Source organism: Triticum urartu, chromosome 2A, assembly GCF_056163025.1.
Source record: "Triticum urartu cultivar PI428250 chromosome 2A, HENAU_Tu73, whole genome shotgun sequence".
Lineage (NCBI taxonomy): Eukaryota > Viridiplantae > Streptophyta > Magnoliopsida > Poales > Poaceae > Triticum > Triticum urartu.
The window spans coordinates 578,821,862-578,836,747 of NC_141874.1; the positions used below are offsets into that span (position 1 = coordinate 578,821,862).

Genomic DNA, 14,886 nt, shown 5'->3' on the forward strand with positions numbered 1-14,886 from the left:
TGCTCCAGCGTCGTACCCTTCCTAAAGGCGTCGCCTTGAAGCGTATGGTTCATCATATATAGCTTCATCTCTTCGGGGCGGTAGTGCTAGGGGTGCTGTTATTGCGCTCAGCGCCTATGTATCCTGTTCTGGGTGTGTGCATGTGTTGCGATGGCGTAGCGTGTGTTTGTATTGAATGCTTATGGTTTGATGCTTTATATATAAAGCGGGGTGAAAGCCTTTTTTGATAAATAAGAAGAAAAATCCAAACTAAAATGATTGGTTGTTGCCAGTGGCGTTTCATAGGAAACCCCCCACATGAGTTGGAAAGAATGTCGCACGTTGTAAAATAGAAGAAAAATTTCTTAGCTAGATATAGCTAGATGCAATACCAATCAACGGTATTAAAACACACGAGGATAATTGTTCCACACGAAGCAATTTCGTTGACCAAGCATTATATATTGAAAAATACTCCCTCGTCCATGTCGTGCCCCGTCCTTCACACCGTTCAACACCTTCAACTCATGTGTGCACTCACATAGTTGCATGCGATTATTTTCCACGTGAAGCCAGCGGTGGCTATATATACGTGCGCGCCCTTGCAAGCGATACACACATCCAAACCATTTCCCATATACTAGCATTGATTGCCGAGAAGATCTTGCCCATCGCCATTTGCCACTAATACCATCGCTCCATCGCCAACTCCGCTAGCCTGCTAGGGAGACTCAATGCCGTCTCTGCCGAAAGCTGCGGCGTCCATGGGTCACGCGGTGGAGGGCGCCATGAGCGCCACCCTGCTGAGCCTCCTCGGCGTCACGGCCAAGTCGGAGAAGGGCGCGGCGGCGGCGGACGACAAGGTGGAGTGGCTCCGGTCGCAGCTCATCGGCAAGGACGTCGAGTTCGACACGCCGTTCGGGCGCCGCGCGCTGACCTACGCCGACCAGACGGCGTCGGGCCGGAGCCTGAGCTACATCGAGGACTACCTCGTGAAGGAGGTCCTCCCGTTCTACGGGAACACGCACACGGAGGACAGCCACGTCGGGAGCAAGACGACGCGGCTGGTGCACAAGGCGGCGCGCTACATCAAGCGCTGCATGGGCGCCGGCCCCGGCGACGCGCTGCTCTTCTGCGGCGCCGGCACCACGGCGGCCATCAAGCGCCTGCAGGAGGTCATCGGCGTGGCGCTGCCGTCCGTCGAGATGCGCGACCGGCTCTCGGCGCAGCTGCGCGCCGAGGAGCGCTGGGTGGTCTTCGTCGGGCCGTATGAGCACCACTCCAACCTTCTGTCGTGGCGCCGGAGCCTGGCGGAGGTGGTCGAGATCGGCGTCGACGCTGACGGGCTCGTCGACGTGGCCGCGCTCCGCCGCGCGCTCGGGTCGCCGGAGTACGCGGACCGGCCGATGCTGGGGTCCTTCTCGGCGTGCAGCAACGTCACCGGCGTCATGACGGACACGCGCGAGATCGCCCGCGTTCTGCACCACCACGGCGCGTTTGCGTGCTTCGACTTCGCCGCGAGGTGAGTGACACCTGTGATACATTGATACTTGCTTCCTTAGCACTCCTCTTCGTGGATCGCATGTGACCTGCATGGATTTGACAATCTGATTTCCATTCTCTCTTATGACTAAGCTAACAACCATAGTTGTTCTAATTAAGCTCTTACAAAATGTTAGTATACTATATGTTCTTTTATGCTCCTACATAGACTGGATAAATATTTTCTACAAAATTCATATATACTTCTTTCGAAACTACATAGTTCATGTGTTGTTATTGTCGAACCTACTCCGGAATCTTAAAATAAAAAAATTCAAAGATAACCGCAGAAGAAATTACCACCGTTTTTCTAAGGAAGTCCTACTTTCTTTAATTCAAAATTGCTGTTTGTTTCTGCATGCATACATAACAAGAAAATAAACAAATTAGATGTAACGATCAATGACCTACAGGATTTCTTGAACGTTGGTCACACTTGCCTTGTCAGCACTATAGCTACTTTTTTCTACTCCTTTGCATTAAAATAAAGGGCACGACACGCACACGATAGCACCAGAACTGATCCAAACACTAGTTCAAACATGATCTCACGTTGACTTATGTTATGTGCTGATTTATATACTTGGTAAATGCAAGATCAACTGTGACTACATGGTCAATGTTGCTTGCGTGTTGAAGCAAGCTAATTTTTTTTAGTAGCAGAGGTGGAAATTAGCTGGTAAAAAGCCTAGTTAATAATTACATTAGAGCACCATGACAACAAAATATTTTTGACTTTACAGACCCCTTGGAAACATTCCATATCCTATTGTCTTACCATGTTGAATTTCTAACTTGTCGGCATTCCAACTGGTGCTTCATTTAATTTCTACTATTTTATGTGTTAACCAACAAACTACGTCCAGACACCTAAATTACTATCCTCCTTTGTGCAGTGGACCCTATGTCAAGATTGATATGAAGTCTGGTGAAGTCGATGGGTACGACGCCGTTTTCTTGAGCCCTCACAAATTTGTTGGGGGGCCTGGCACGCCGGGCATCCTTTTGATGAACAAATCACTGTATAGGCTCAATTCTCAGCCTCCCTCGACGTGCGGAGGTGGCACAGTGGCCTATGTCAATGGCTTCAATGAGGAGGTGAGCAAACAAATTAAGTATCAGTGTCAAGTACTTTGTGTGCTATGTGTGGTATTTGTGTTGTGTACCATATATAGTTTGCGGTATTGCCATAATTAATAATATAAATAACTAATGGTATAATATGTGCAGGATACATTGTACTACGATGATATCGAGGAGCGGGAGGATGCTGGCACACCGCCGATATTACAAAAGATCCGTGCATCACTTGCATTTTGGGTGAAGGAGTATGTTGGTTATGACACGATGGACCTTCGCGAGCGAGTGTTCTCAGAGGTGGCAATGAAAAGGCTTGCCCATAATCCAAATGTTAGGGTGCTAGGCAACACAAGTGCCCATCGTCTACCAATCTTCTCATTCCTAATCTACCCATTAGTGACCGTGACGAAGAAGCCATTTGATGATTTTGGTGAGCCTGGTTGTGATAAACCATTGGAGACCATGAGACGCAAGCAACTACCCCTCCACGGTCGTTTTGTGACTAGGCTTTTGAACGATCTTTTTGGCATCCAGGCGAGGGGAGGTTGTGCTTGTGCAGGTCCCTATGGTCACATCTTGCTTGATGTCGACGACGAGCTCTCACTTCGCATTCGGTCTGCTGTCCTTGAGGTACCACAAACTTTACAATGAATGGTCAAAACAGCCAGCTTGCTTGTTTTAGTACAAGGTACTAATGTTACTATTTGTCATCACAAAAATTTCAGGGTTACAGTGGACTGAAGCCAGGATGGACCAGGTTGAGCTTTAGTTACTACCTCTCTACGGAGGAGTTTAAATTCATCCTTTCAGCCATCGAGTTCATAGCGACATATGGACACCGCTTCCTCTCTTTGTACAAATTCGACTGGATCACTGGCAACTGGACCTTTCGGAAACAGGCAGTCAAGTACCACCTCATGAGGGAGGAATTGTCTCTTGGAATAGAACCATTGATGCACGAAAATGAACAGCCAAAGTTTGCAGATAAGATGGACAAGCCTGAGGTCAACCATAAGAAGTTCCAGAGCTACTTGGAGAGTGCCAAGAAAATTGCACTATCCATGCCGGACATTAGTAATCAGATTGCCAGCATTCCAAAAGGGGTAGACCCTGCCTTAGTTCTTTTCCATATATAGAACTATAGATACATAATGTAACTTTGGTAGAGCATATCGCCAGTTACCACTGTTAGTTTGTTCTTGATATCCGAGCATTAGCCCGAGTTGCGGTGATAAGCTGCCCTTTAACACACTAGAAAATAAATGTGTAAATAAGATGGATGACAATCTGTGGAAATGTTGTTTTCTATATCAGAACAATTTTGTATGCGCTGGTCTATTTATTTCTCATTGTAAAACTAAAAAAGGCCATATTTTTTTTGTTTTTATAAGAGAAGTAAAAGGCTATGTTTTGGTGTGTTTCACACGGTAACTCGAGATTTTCTTTCTTACGACGTAGTACCATTTTACCATTTTGCGGGGCAACATAATTTTATATCGGCTAACTACATTGCACATAGTAAATGATGTCCTCAATCTACACTCTCTTGTACCAGCTGATTTAACTGTTTTGCTTCCAGACTCTGGACCAATAATGATAGTTGTGCCAACTGGCAGCTCGATTAATTACCAGTGTGCAATGATCGCGACCTAAGAATTCGCACTTCATGCTCGAAGGCTATCGAAATTTGATTTTGCATAGGCACCGCCGGCGCGATGGCCGGTCGATTTTCCGAATGGTCAAGCATGATAGTACATTGATAGATAAGCATGCACATTGATTCATGTGATCATTCAGAGCCAACTGAACAGCGACACGAACAAATTAATTGCGCTCTCCTTGCCTGAATGGACCTGAAACGGCGCATCCAAAGAATAAATCCCGGTGCATACAGCGAAAGGGATGTACTGTAGCAGGCATGTAGCAACGGAGCATCATCTCTGACAGCTTACGTTCATTGGTTAGCCGGAACGGCACTGTGGCGGACGCTGTCTGCACACTCCTCTGCCAGGCAAATGCGATATGAATTATGAATGCGACCGTGCTGCGGGTACAGGATGACAGAATGTGAGGTTTTTCCGGCAAAACGTTCAAGGGATGCGATAGTGATCGCATGCGGTACGGCGGTGCCAACCCCGTTTTTCTTCGCGTCCTTGCAGATTTCGCTGTCGCGCTGATCAATCTGAACCCCAGGAACAGTCGCGAGGGAATTTGTGAAGACCGCGACCCTCTGGCCGGCATCCCGCGTTCCTATTCCTGGAGGAATTGAGGAATTCCAGCCGGGTGCACGTTGGTCATAGAGGCATACGCACGCATGCACGCACGTACAAAGATTCTGGAGAAGTCGGAAGTGGATACCATTCTTGATAAAACAAAGGAGGGACGCGCAAAATCAGCACATATGACTAGTGATAGCGCAAGTAGTACTAAGATAAACTAAATCATTGGCATACCGACAAGTAAACAGGTCTTTTAGTTTGCAAACGAAGATTTTCAAATCCAGCCGGTCTACGCGGCGACGTACGGCGTATATACGACTGGTGAATCGGGGAAGAACGTGTAGCTAGGACGTCGCCATGTCACCTGTCAGCAAGATATGGCATGTGGATTGCGCTGCACAGTACCTGTATTCTTCCAGAGAAATTAATTGATTAATTAGCATGCGTGTGACCGTCGTGGCATGTTCCTGCAACTGCCAGAATGTTCTTTTTCTTGGGCTCTTGGCGTGTGGTTCATTTTCTGATCTATCATATATTCAGAAAAAAGTTGTTTTTGACTGACAATATTGATGGGAAGTTGCCTCAAGGAAGCACGGCACATCCTGCTCTGTTGATAATTGTTCGTTTCATTAGAGCATCTATAGCCAGGCACCCCAACTCATCTCAAACACCCGGACGGACGGCACAGTCATTGGCCGGCTAAAAAAACTGACCCAAGTGGGCGCCTTAAACCGGCTTCAAACGCTTGACTGTCCGACGCCTCTCATATCCCACCCAAATATAGGACCGATATTGACAGCATGGGTCTGTCCGCCATGTTAGCTCAGCCCACCCCGATCCCACTCCGTCCCCACAAAAACCACCAATCCACCCCAATCCGAAAACCATAGCTCAGTTCACTCCGCTCTCGCTTTGTCTCTTCTTCTCCACCTACTTTGATTTCTCTGATTCTGATCCACTCCGACAACCATGTCGAGCGCTGGCAGCCGCTCCGACTCCGACCTCGACGTCGACGAGGAGCTAGCCCTTAGCATTGCCCTCACGAGGTCAAAGGTGGACACAGGGGGCATTTTTAGATCTGCCGCCTCGCCTCTCCCCCGCCGACGCGGTGCGAACGCTGGAGCTGGGCTATCCCAGCCCGCGCGCAGCTCTGCGAGGGTTGGGCAGTCTGCACTGCAGTCCCCACTGCAGTCCCCTGTCCCGTCGGCCGCTGCTCCGCAAGGGCGGCAGTGGGTGCTTATGCCTGTCCCGTCCGCTCGGACGCGCACGCTGGAATCAGAGGCACCCGCTGCCCGCCGTAAGAGGCAGCATGCAAGGGAGAGGGACGCGACAGAGCAATTCATGCACCGTCGCCGTGGGTTGCCGACGGAGCCCGACGAGAACAAGCGCTTCTCGCTTGGGTCTACCACCGGTCGCTTACGACGGCGGAGACAAACTCTCAGCGGCTCCGCCGGAAGAACGCAAAGGCGCTCTGGCTTGCCATTGAGCAGTCGGAGCGCGAGGCGGCGGAGGCAGCGGCTTGGGTGGCGAAGCTCAAGCGGCAGCAAGACATGGTAGTCCAGTGGCTCAAAGGGCTCATCGTCCTCTCCGACTCCTTCGAAAACGGCGACGACCACGGCGCCTCCTCCGACGACTCAGACGATCCTCCACCGGCCGTCGGCGCCTACAGCTACGTCGTCGACCAGAAGAGGAAAGGGCCAGCAAGGAAGTGGTGAAGATCCGTCTTCTCCACTTTAATTTCAAGTTTTTTTTTGACTAGGAAATTTAATTTCAAGTTTTTAGATGTAGTTTAAACTTGGCCGTCGTTTATGTGCATTATGTAAACTTTGGCGGTCTTTTAAAGATCCGGTGGTGATCTTTTGGTGAACGGATTGTGCATTTCTATGTCTGATTTACGTCCCATTTCATGATCTACATAGTTTTATCCACGTTGCATGGTTTAGTATGGATATAGAGGATCGGATATGAGATACACGGATGTGGAAGACCCAATTTGAGGACTGGCCGGTCAGTCGCGTCCGCAGGCATTTGAGGGCCCAGATTTCCGGCTGTAGATTCTCTTATTTACTCAGATTTTATGTGCAAAGCCAAAGCCAAAAGTAAAAAAGAAATGATTTTCCATTCGAGCCAGGCACGGCAGAAAACAAACAGGGCAAAGGTGAGATGTTTGGTCTCAACCCTCAAACCCTCCTGGCCACTCATCCCCTGCGGCCCACAGCAGCCCGCGGAGTATGTATGATGAAGATGAACCGAACAAAAGAGAGATAATTCTCTCCAGGCAAAACCAGAAGCAGCAGTTCCCAAGAACAACAGGCAGAGCCGAATCACACAGAAGGAAGACTTCTAGCTAGCAGAGATGAGCAGCTTGGCCCTCTTCTTGCCAAGCTCCTCCTCCTCTCTGTTCCTTACAAAGCAGGTTCACCCTACCAAGGGGAGGGCGCCTGCGGTTGTGAGGTGCAGCGGTGGGCCCACCCTGTCAGGATCGCATGAGGAGGAAGAGAGAGAGGGGGTGATGGTGGCCTTGGTAGGGAGGAGAAATGCACTGGCCTCTGCAGCAGCAGCTTGTGGAGTTTCGGTGCTTGGTTTTGCAGGCGATGGCCTGGCGGCGGCCAAGCAGGGCCCGCTGGCAGGGAGGATCCCTGGGCTCTCTGGCCCTGATCAGAATGGTTGGTTCTTACTTGCTGCCATCTTCATCTGTTAATTCCATGTGATATGTTCTTGGTAGTTCAACTTAGAGCAGATCAGACTTCAGATACGCCTTTCATATTCTCATGGTGCATGTCGTAAGGATGTAATTTGTTCAGATAGGTTGGAAAACATACCGCAGGCCGGATGAAAAGTCTGGTGGCCACGGAGTCGGCTGGAGCCCGATCATCCCGTACAGCTTCAAAGTTCCTGATGGCTGGGAAGAGGTGAGAACTGGAGCTACTGGCAGAAATTTAGCTTTCAAAACATAGTCAGTCACACACTTTCTGATCCAAAAGATGTGTTCTGATTTAGACACCAGTGTCGATTGCTGATCTCGGTGGCACAGAGATCGACCTGCGGTTCGGAAACCCCAAGGAGGGCCGACTATCTGTCATCGTAGCGCCCACTCGTAGGTTTGCAGGTGAGCCCTGAACAAACTGTTCTTTCCTGGCATATTTTGTAGCGTGGTAACTGTCTCATGGTACTGACTATCATGCTGAAACTGCCAAGATGACCTTGACGATGCAACGATCGAGAAGATCGGCACGCCGGAGAAGGTGATCAACGCCTTTGGACCGGAGGTCATCGGCGAGAATGTGGAAGGGAAGGTTTTGTCCACAGCCACAGCAGAGTATTCCGGAAGAACTTACTACCAGTTCGAGCTGGAACCACCCCATATCTTCATCACAGCTACGGCTGCTGGGAATAGGCTCTACCTGTTCAGCGTCACTGCAAACGGTGAAATAACTGTCCTTATCACTATATGGTGCTGATTTCTATGGTCACTTTTCTCATCTTGGAAAGGAATTATGTATTTTTGCAGGGCTACAATGGAAAAGGCATTACAAGGATCTGAAGCAAATAGCAGAATCATTCCGCGTAGTCTAGGGTGGTCCCATTGGGTTCGTTCATCACGTAATCTGTTTTATTATTAGAGAAGATGAGGGATGCCGTTATGTAAAGGGAGGGTAAGTACACATCATTTGTAACGATGATTATCTAGCTGAAGAAATTGAACATTGTATGTAAGCTTCCTCTTCTAGTTACAGATAGAATTCAGACCTAAAGGCGCCTTCAGGGCGCATATAACAACTTCCAGGCCTGAATGCATAAATGCATGTTTGAAGTTTCCTTGGCTATAGCCTACATGTCTAATCCATGACTGGCAGTGAACTGATAGACTGATACATGTAGAGTTGTTTCACTACACTTGCCGGCCTCCATATAGGGTTCTTAGATCTAGATCAGCGAAAGAATGACGCCCTTGCCTGACTTGTGTGAAGGCATCATGGAGTATGAGTGTGATTTCAACTTTCAATGCGTCACTAGAGCTCCAGTGGCCGAACTGAAACACCTAATGTAGGCTGAGCAGCTGAGTATATGTGACAGCATGTAGTGCAAATAAGAACAGTTCAAAGTTCATTCAAATAATTCTAAGATATGCTAACTTGCTAGGGTTTGATGAAATGCAGCAATACAAATGGCTACAGCATGATATACAAACGGCTAGAGCATGATATAAGAGCAGTAACTATAAAACATTTAAAAAATGTTATATGCATAATAACCTCATGGGTAACCTAAAAGGAATATCTCAATCATAATCATAGAAGAACCAGCATTAAGCTAGAGTTGTTGAAAGCATTATGATTAAATCAATATTCACAGGCAAGCTAGAACAAAAAGTTAACTCTAGGGTAGGAAGGGGACTCTCCTCCCAATATCTTAAAAATTGCTCTAAAGTGGTTAACTTTTGCTGTACTTAGGTCTTCATACAACACATATTTTTCATGTAGTTGTCAGAAGATTGAAGAGACAAAATAACTATTAGCAAATGACTCATTTATATGATTTAAACTACTTTTGATTCAAAAGTAAGTTACCTCCAAACTAACGAGTCTAGTATAATGCTGCTAGAGGATAGTGGCATACCTTTACACCATCATCACATCAATGCTTCCCAGTCAGGCAGATGCACTCTGGGAATGGGTTTTCGTAAAAGGATTCCTCTGTCCTAAGACGTGCTCTGCCCTTGCTCCCAGGCAAGGACGCATATCTCTTCCTTGGGGCGCCTTGCCTGAAAACAGAGATGCAAACTCAGTACAATCCATGAAGTATGGAACAGAAGTAATGTGCATGTGATATTTAACATTTTCATATATTCAATAAAATCAAATCACCTGTATTTATGCATTTTAGTAACAAGTGAGGACAGCTTAGGACCTTCCATAAGTTCTCCTTTTTCAAGCAAGCCAAAGAGTTCCACTAATCCTCTCCTGAAGATTAAATGCAACAGGACTTAGTCCACATGCACCCATCCACTCGGTCAAGATTCATAGACATCAAACATTAGGAGTATTATTTGTGAGTAATAGAACATAGGTCCACTAAGGATGCATAACTTCACATGCGCAGGTACACACACCCTGTTGTGGCATCTAAGAGAATCCAGCTGGCTGTTAGATGGGTCCAGTTTATGCGGGTGTGTCCAGGGTGTGTAAGAGTCCTATTAGAAGTAAAGAGTCGTACATCGGTTTTGTTCAAGTCAGTTTGGAATAGCTCTATAAAGGAGGAATCTTATTATTTCCAGCTGCCGCAAGCTGGAATACTGTTCGGTGAACATTAACCCCCTTCGTAAGGAGCAGGCAATGCACCATTTGGTGGCGGCTGGAAACTATTACAAGATTGCTCCTTTATAGAGCTATTCGAAACTGACTTTAACACAACCTACTGAAGACTTTACTTGGACTCCTACACACCCTGAGATACTCCTGCACTAAACTGGGTCCATCTAACAGCCAGCTGCTCTTAGATGCCACAACACCCACACACAAAACACACGTGCGCAGCCCATCAGGTGCTCTAATTTTTAAATAAGCACTCTTGTATGACATACAAGACCTTCGAAATAATTTTGAAGTGGTTACTATCTTATTACATAAAGTCTTGTTTTGAGGGAAACTATAGGGGGAAACGAAAAAATAGTAACACCTTAAATAGCAAAATATGTTTACCTATCAGGAGTCAAAGTCTTGCGATGACCCAGAAATCTACGATGGCCCTCAACAGCTCTTGCCATATTGCCGGAGTGTGATGGAATAAACACATCACTTTCCACTGAAATAATGTAGTCAAGTGCTGCAACTTGAGAAGCATGATTCTTAAACTTCTGAAGCTCTTCTTTTGTTGCCAGCACTTCCTGCAGAAGTATATTAGTTTAGTAGAATAGTGAAGGATGGTAGAGCTAATCAATAAAAGAAGTAACACTGCTAACAACCTTGCTAACCAAGTTTGGAAAATACGATCTCAATTTTGATATATACTTATCACCACCATAAATTTCACCAGCTGCAATGTAGATCCAAGTGGACTTGGTATATCCCATCGCACGTAGAAACATCCCCACCTCGTGTGGAGTCAATGGACAATTACCTCCAGATCTCTGTTCAGTTGAGTTTATGTCCTTCAGTTTCCAATGGCTTGTTTTCTCTCTGTTGAGATACATGAAGCCAGTTAATATAATTTGCATGTAGAAATAAAACTGCACATATTTGTGTTGATTGATAATACCTCATGATTCTCAATTCGTCCGCTTCGGATTTACTCAGACCATAAGTGCAGCCCGTGAATGCTAGCATATCTTTTTCATATCGTAGATGAAGAGCAATAAACTTTCCACGTGATTTTAGACGCTCCACAAGCTTCTGTTGTGCAAGTGTTATGTTGGCTCAGAACCTAGTTTACAGAGTGTCATAAATCTCCAAGTGCAAATTGAAGACTGTAACACAATCATAGTTAAAGATTTAAGTTACTAGGAGAATGTTCATGCCTTTCCAAGGTCCTCGATTGGATCTGAGAAACGCAATGCTTGGTAAAGACAGCGGCATCTTAGTCTCTGGATATCAACCGGAAGACCGTTGTTTGCAAGCCGTGAATCAGATTTTGGGATGTGAACTACCTGCAGAATATAATTCGGAGGTGATCAGGTGAACTCAAATAAATGAGCTTCACACTCCAGATCCAGAAGGGAAAAAAATCAAATTATTCAGACAAATTTTTTGAAAATCTATATTTTTATGTAAGTGTTGCTCAAATAATTTGTGTCAAATTGAAAATGTCTGATGCAACCACCATGTCAAAGAACAGCCATGTTGCTAAGCACAGAAAATAGATTGGCGATCTTTCTATACGTCATATTGCTTGGAAACATTAATGAAGATGCTTTCCATAAAGAATAATTTCAATAACTGATAACAGAGTAATGTGGTAGCACTTTCAACTCTCCATACCAGAACAAAACCAAAAGTTTCAGATCACATCATTCAATATCTTGAAGGATACAAAGAAAAAATAGCAAAATGATAGTCCACTAAAATGTCTAGTTTTATTGAACAGAAAGGATGCTATTTTTTTATGACAAAATAAAACAGCTACTAAATCGGTACATTGAGGTAGCTAATGGAGTATCTGAATTGAAGACTACCTTGTGATCCTTCCAAAGTTCTTTCACATCCTCGTAATAGCTCGCGCCAGACCATGAAGTAAAGTGCTTCCGAGCTCTTGGAGCAGATTGCAAACTTTCAGGCAAGTCACTAACGATATGGACATCACCTTCCAGAGCTTTAATAAAACCAGGCTCATTGAAGATGTCTTTAAACGTACTGCATGTATTGGTGCGAATTGGATTTTAGATAAACATGAATGAAATTGGACAATCAACCAAATATACAACAGTCAAAACCTGGTATCTTGCCAAAAAGATCGCTTGTCTAACTGAGGAATAACAAGTGTTGCATTCACCAAGCGGGCTACTGCAATCATATCACAGATCTGCAGAGGGGAGATAACAGAATTCAAACAAAGTTTGGTGACCGTACTTGAACAAATCTCAAGAAAAATATTAATTTAATGATAATAATCAAGAAGATAACATAATAAAATAGATAAATACATCAACAAAAGCAGAACTGGATATTCAGAAGAAGAAAATGCATATATACATGCAATTATTATTACAGGAGTGCAAAAGTATGCAAGTGTGAGTCGGATAAACCATGGAGCTAGAAGCTAAGTTTTGGTGCACGAACTTACTCCAGTTCGCATTTGGTTGAGTCCTCCATTACTTCTAACAGTCATATAGCGGTCCGACTCTATTGGAGCTGGTGATGCAAAAAAAAGGGTGTTACTAAACAAAACAATATTGAGGGAAACCTACCAAGAAAACATGTATGTGCACTGAATTCGCATACAGTGTTTCTACAGCAGAGTAATATAGATACAATACAAGGATACAGATTCAGGGACATTTGACCCTAAAATAAGGACCAGAAGAATAAGCTATACCATAATTGTTGTATCACTCCTATTGCACATAAAGCACATATTCTTATTATCAAATGTAAGATACTGCACATCTGCACCTAGATGTTTGATTTACATATAAGAATTAAGAAGATCAAAGGTAGTTACACTAAAGGAGAAATTAGGACCACAAAGCATATAGAGAGCATATATGTAAAACTGATCTCTGAACAAAGCACTATATTTCTGTTTACTCTAAAGTTTACTCCTAGTGCAGAATCCTAATTAAGCCATATCACCATTGTAGTCGTATACATTAGATTGCTTCATTTAGACACTAGTTACTCAAAAAGAGAGACGTTCACAAAACAGTAGCACTGTTGAGAAGACATCCTTTAGAAATAAAACACATTTAAACCTACTGGAGACTAAATAGTCAAGTAATACTTTCATTAGTAGACAGAAAAACCCCACCAAGCATGGTTGACGATACTAGTTTCCACCAAATTCCAGCTTCATATCACCAGCAACAAACACTTACCAATTTACAAACAATTAGAGCAACCCAACTTAGTCAACAAAGTAGGAATCACCATATGTTTCTGAAAAAAAATGCTGCATAAGAAAGAAATTTACCAATATATCTGTGGGTTGGTGTGACACAAGCATGATAACCGTAGGCATTAGAACCCCACGGCTGCTCATTCGGCACCTGAACATCAGTTACAACTCCAGTTCAGCAATCAACAACGTACCATGACTACACACTGAGTCAATATTAGTTTCATTTAAAGAAAATGGCTGGCCAGCACATGAAGTAATTTTGGATTTCTAAGAAGCTAGGTCTTCTCATTTCCAAATGCATATGTATGGTAAGTTGTTATACAAGAAACATCCAAGACACAGAAATTTATTTGGGGATACTGAGCATTACGATAACACTATATTTCTTAATAACGTATTCAAAGTCAGCAGAAATACACTTCATACCAGGTATTTGAGCTTTTCATTAAAAAAAGGGGGGGTCAAAATAAACAGGCATCTAACTGTATGACAATTAAATCATACACCATCCTCAAGTTTCGCTGGCTCAACACTCACAGGATGTCGACATGGTTTGTCTAGCAACAGCATTGCTTTCTCTTAACTACAGCAGTTGGTTTTCACCAACCTTTAGTTTCAACAACACGAAGAATAATTGAACACTTCATCCTGGTCTACTTTGCACAAAAGCATGACGCATCACAAGAAATGAGATGAAATTACCTACAGAAATTTGTGCAAACAAGACCTGCATCGCATCGAAAACGGAAGCCTAACGCGCAAACTAGTGCGGGGAAAACAGTACTGACAGACACAAAAGTGAAGGGGAAGCATCAGGAAACGGGCCTGGTGGGGCAGGTCCGGGCGGGGCAGGTCGACGCGGGCGATCTGGCGAAGTGAGAGGACGACAAGGAGCACCGTCAATGCGGCTATGAAGCAAGCGCAGCGAGGGATCGGCGACCGTAGGAGCCGCCGGAGCCGGAGGGGCAGCGGAGGCGCTCCGCGGCGGCTCGCCATGGCCGGGGCTTTGGGGGAGAGAGGGAAAGAGAGCCCACGGCTTTGGGAGAGAGGGGGAGGGAGCCCACAAGCCCCGCGCTCCGGCTCTAGTGGGACGGCCCAATACTGTAGCTACAACTACGTGAGTTTTTTCGTTCAGTTTTTATATTATTTTCGTTTTTATTTTTATTTTTTCTTCGAGTTTTTCTCTGGTTTCTTTGTTTCTTTCACTTGTTTGCTTTGGTTTTTTCTTATGATTTTTTATTGCTTTCAACACACATATAATTTTTTTGTACACATTGTGCATTGTTTGTATACATCAGAAACATTTTTAATAGATGTTTACCTTTTTCAAATACATGATCATATTTTTAAAAAAAATTGACATGGTAATATGTGTCACATTTATATCATAAAGATCATTGTACAAGCCACGTAGACACCAACCTGACAAAACTGAAAAGATGGCAGAATGCTAGTCGCATAAAGGAACATCAACCAAGAAAGAGAAATACAATCAAGACCGAAGAAATTCTCT

The 14,886-nt window shown here is 44.8% G+C and overlaps 3 protein-coding genes across 5 annotated transcripts; 2 read left to right on the plus strand and 1 right to left on the minus strand.

The window, feature by feature from the left end:
• Positions 1-501: 501 nt before the first annotated feature.
• LOC125529824 (uncharacterized) lies at positions 502-3,927 on the plus strand. The gene is made up of 4 exons (XM_048694243.2): positions 502-1,501; positions 2,418-2,619; positions 2,752-3,231; positions 3,327-3,927. The coding sequence occupies exons 1-4, from the start codon at positions 714-716 to the stop codon at positions 3,735-3,737; spliced, it is 1,881 nt and encodes a 626-aa protein (XP_048550200.2). The 5' UTR covers positions 502-713; the 3' UTR covers positions 3,738-3,927.
• A 3,156-nt stretch (positions 3,928-7,083) lies between these two features.
• Positions 7,084-8,715, plus strand: LOC147986013 (thylakoid lumenal protein (Mog1/PsbP/DUF1795-like photosystem II reaction center PsbP family protein)). Its single transcript, XM_087544414.1, has 5 exons — positions 7,084-7,486; positions 7,629-7,732; positions 7,821-7,929; positions 8,019-8,246; positions 8,332-8,715. The coding sequence occupies exons 1-5, from the start codon at positions 7,177-7,179 to the stop codon at positions 8,394-8,396; spliced, it is 816 nt and encodes a 271-aa protein (XP_087400540.1). The 5' UTR covers positions 7,084-7,176; the 3' UTR covers positions 8,397-8,715.
• LOC147986014 (O-fucosyltransferase 38-like) lies at positions 8,488-14,450 on the minus strand. Of its 3 annotated transcripts, none has more exons than XM_087544413.1 (12): positions 14,199-14,450; positions 13,446-13,521; positions 12,600-12,667; positions 12,250-12,338; positions 11,992-12,169; positions 11,338-11,466; positions 11,079-11,212; positions 10,786-10,999; positions 10,523-10,707; positions 9,689-9,784; positions 9,441-9,585; positions 8,488-8,853 (listed from the first exon to the last, which is right to left on the minus strand). In XM_087544413.1, exons 1-11 carry the CDS (start codon positions 14,367-14,369, stop codon positions 9,459-9,461), a joined length of 1,467 nt encoding a protein of 488 aa, XP_087400539.1. In that variant the 5' UTR covers positions 14,370-14,450; the 3' UTR covers positions 8,488-8,853; positions 9,441-9,458. The 3 variants fall into 3 exon arrangements, with proteins under 3 accessions (XP_087400539.1, XP_087400538.1, XP_087400537.1); XM_087544412.1 differs by having other exon boundaries at positions 8,488-8,880; XM_087544411.1 differs by having other exon boundaries at positions 8,488-8,862; positions 14,199-14,449.
• Between the last annotated feature and the right edge of the window lie 436 nt (positions 14,451-14,886).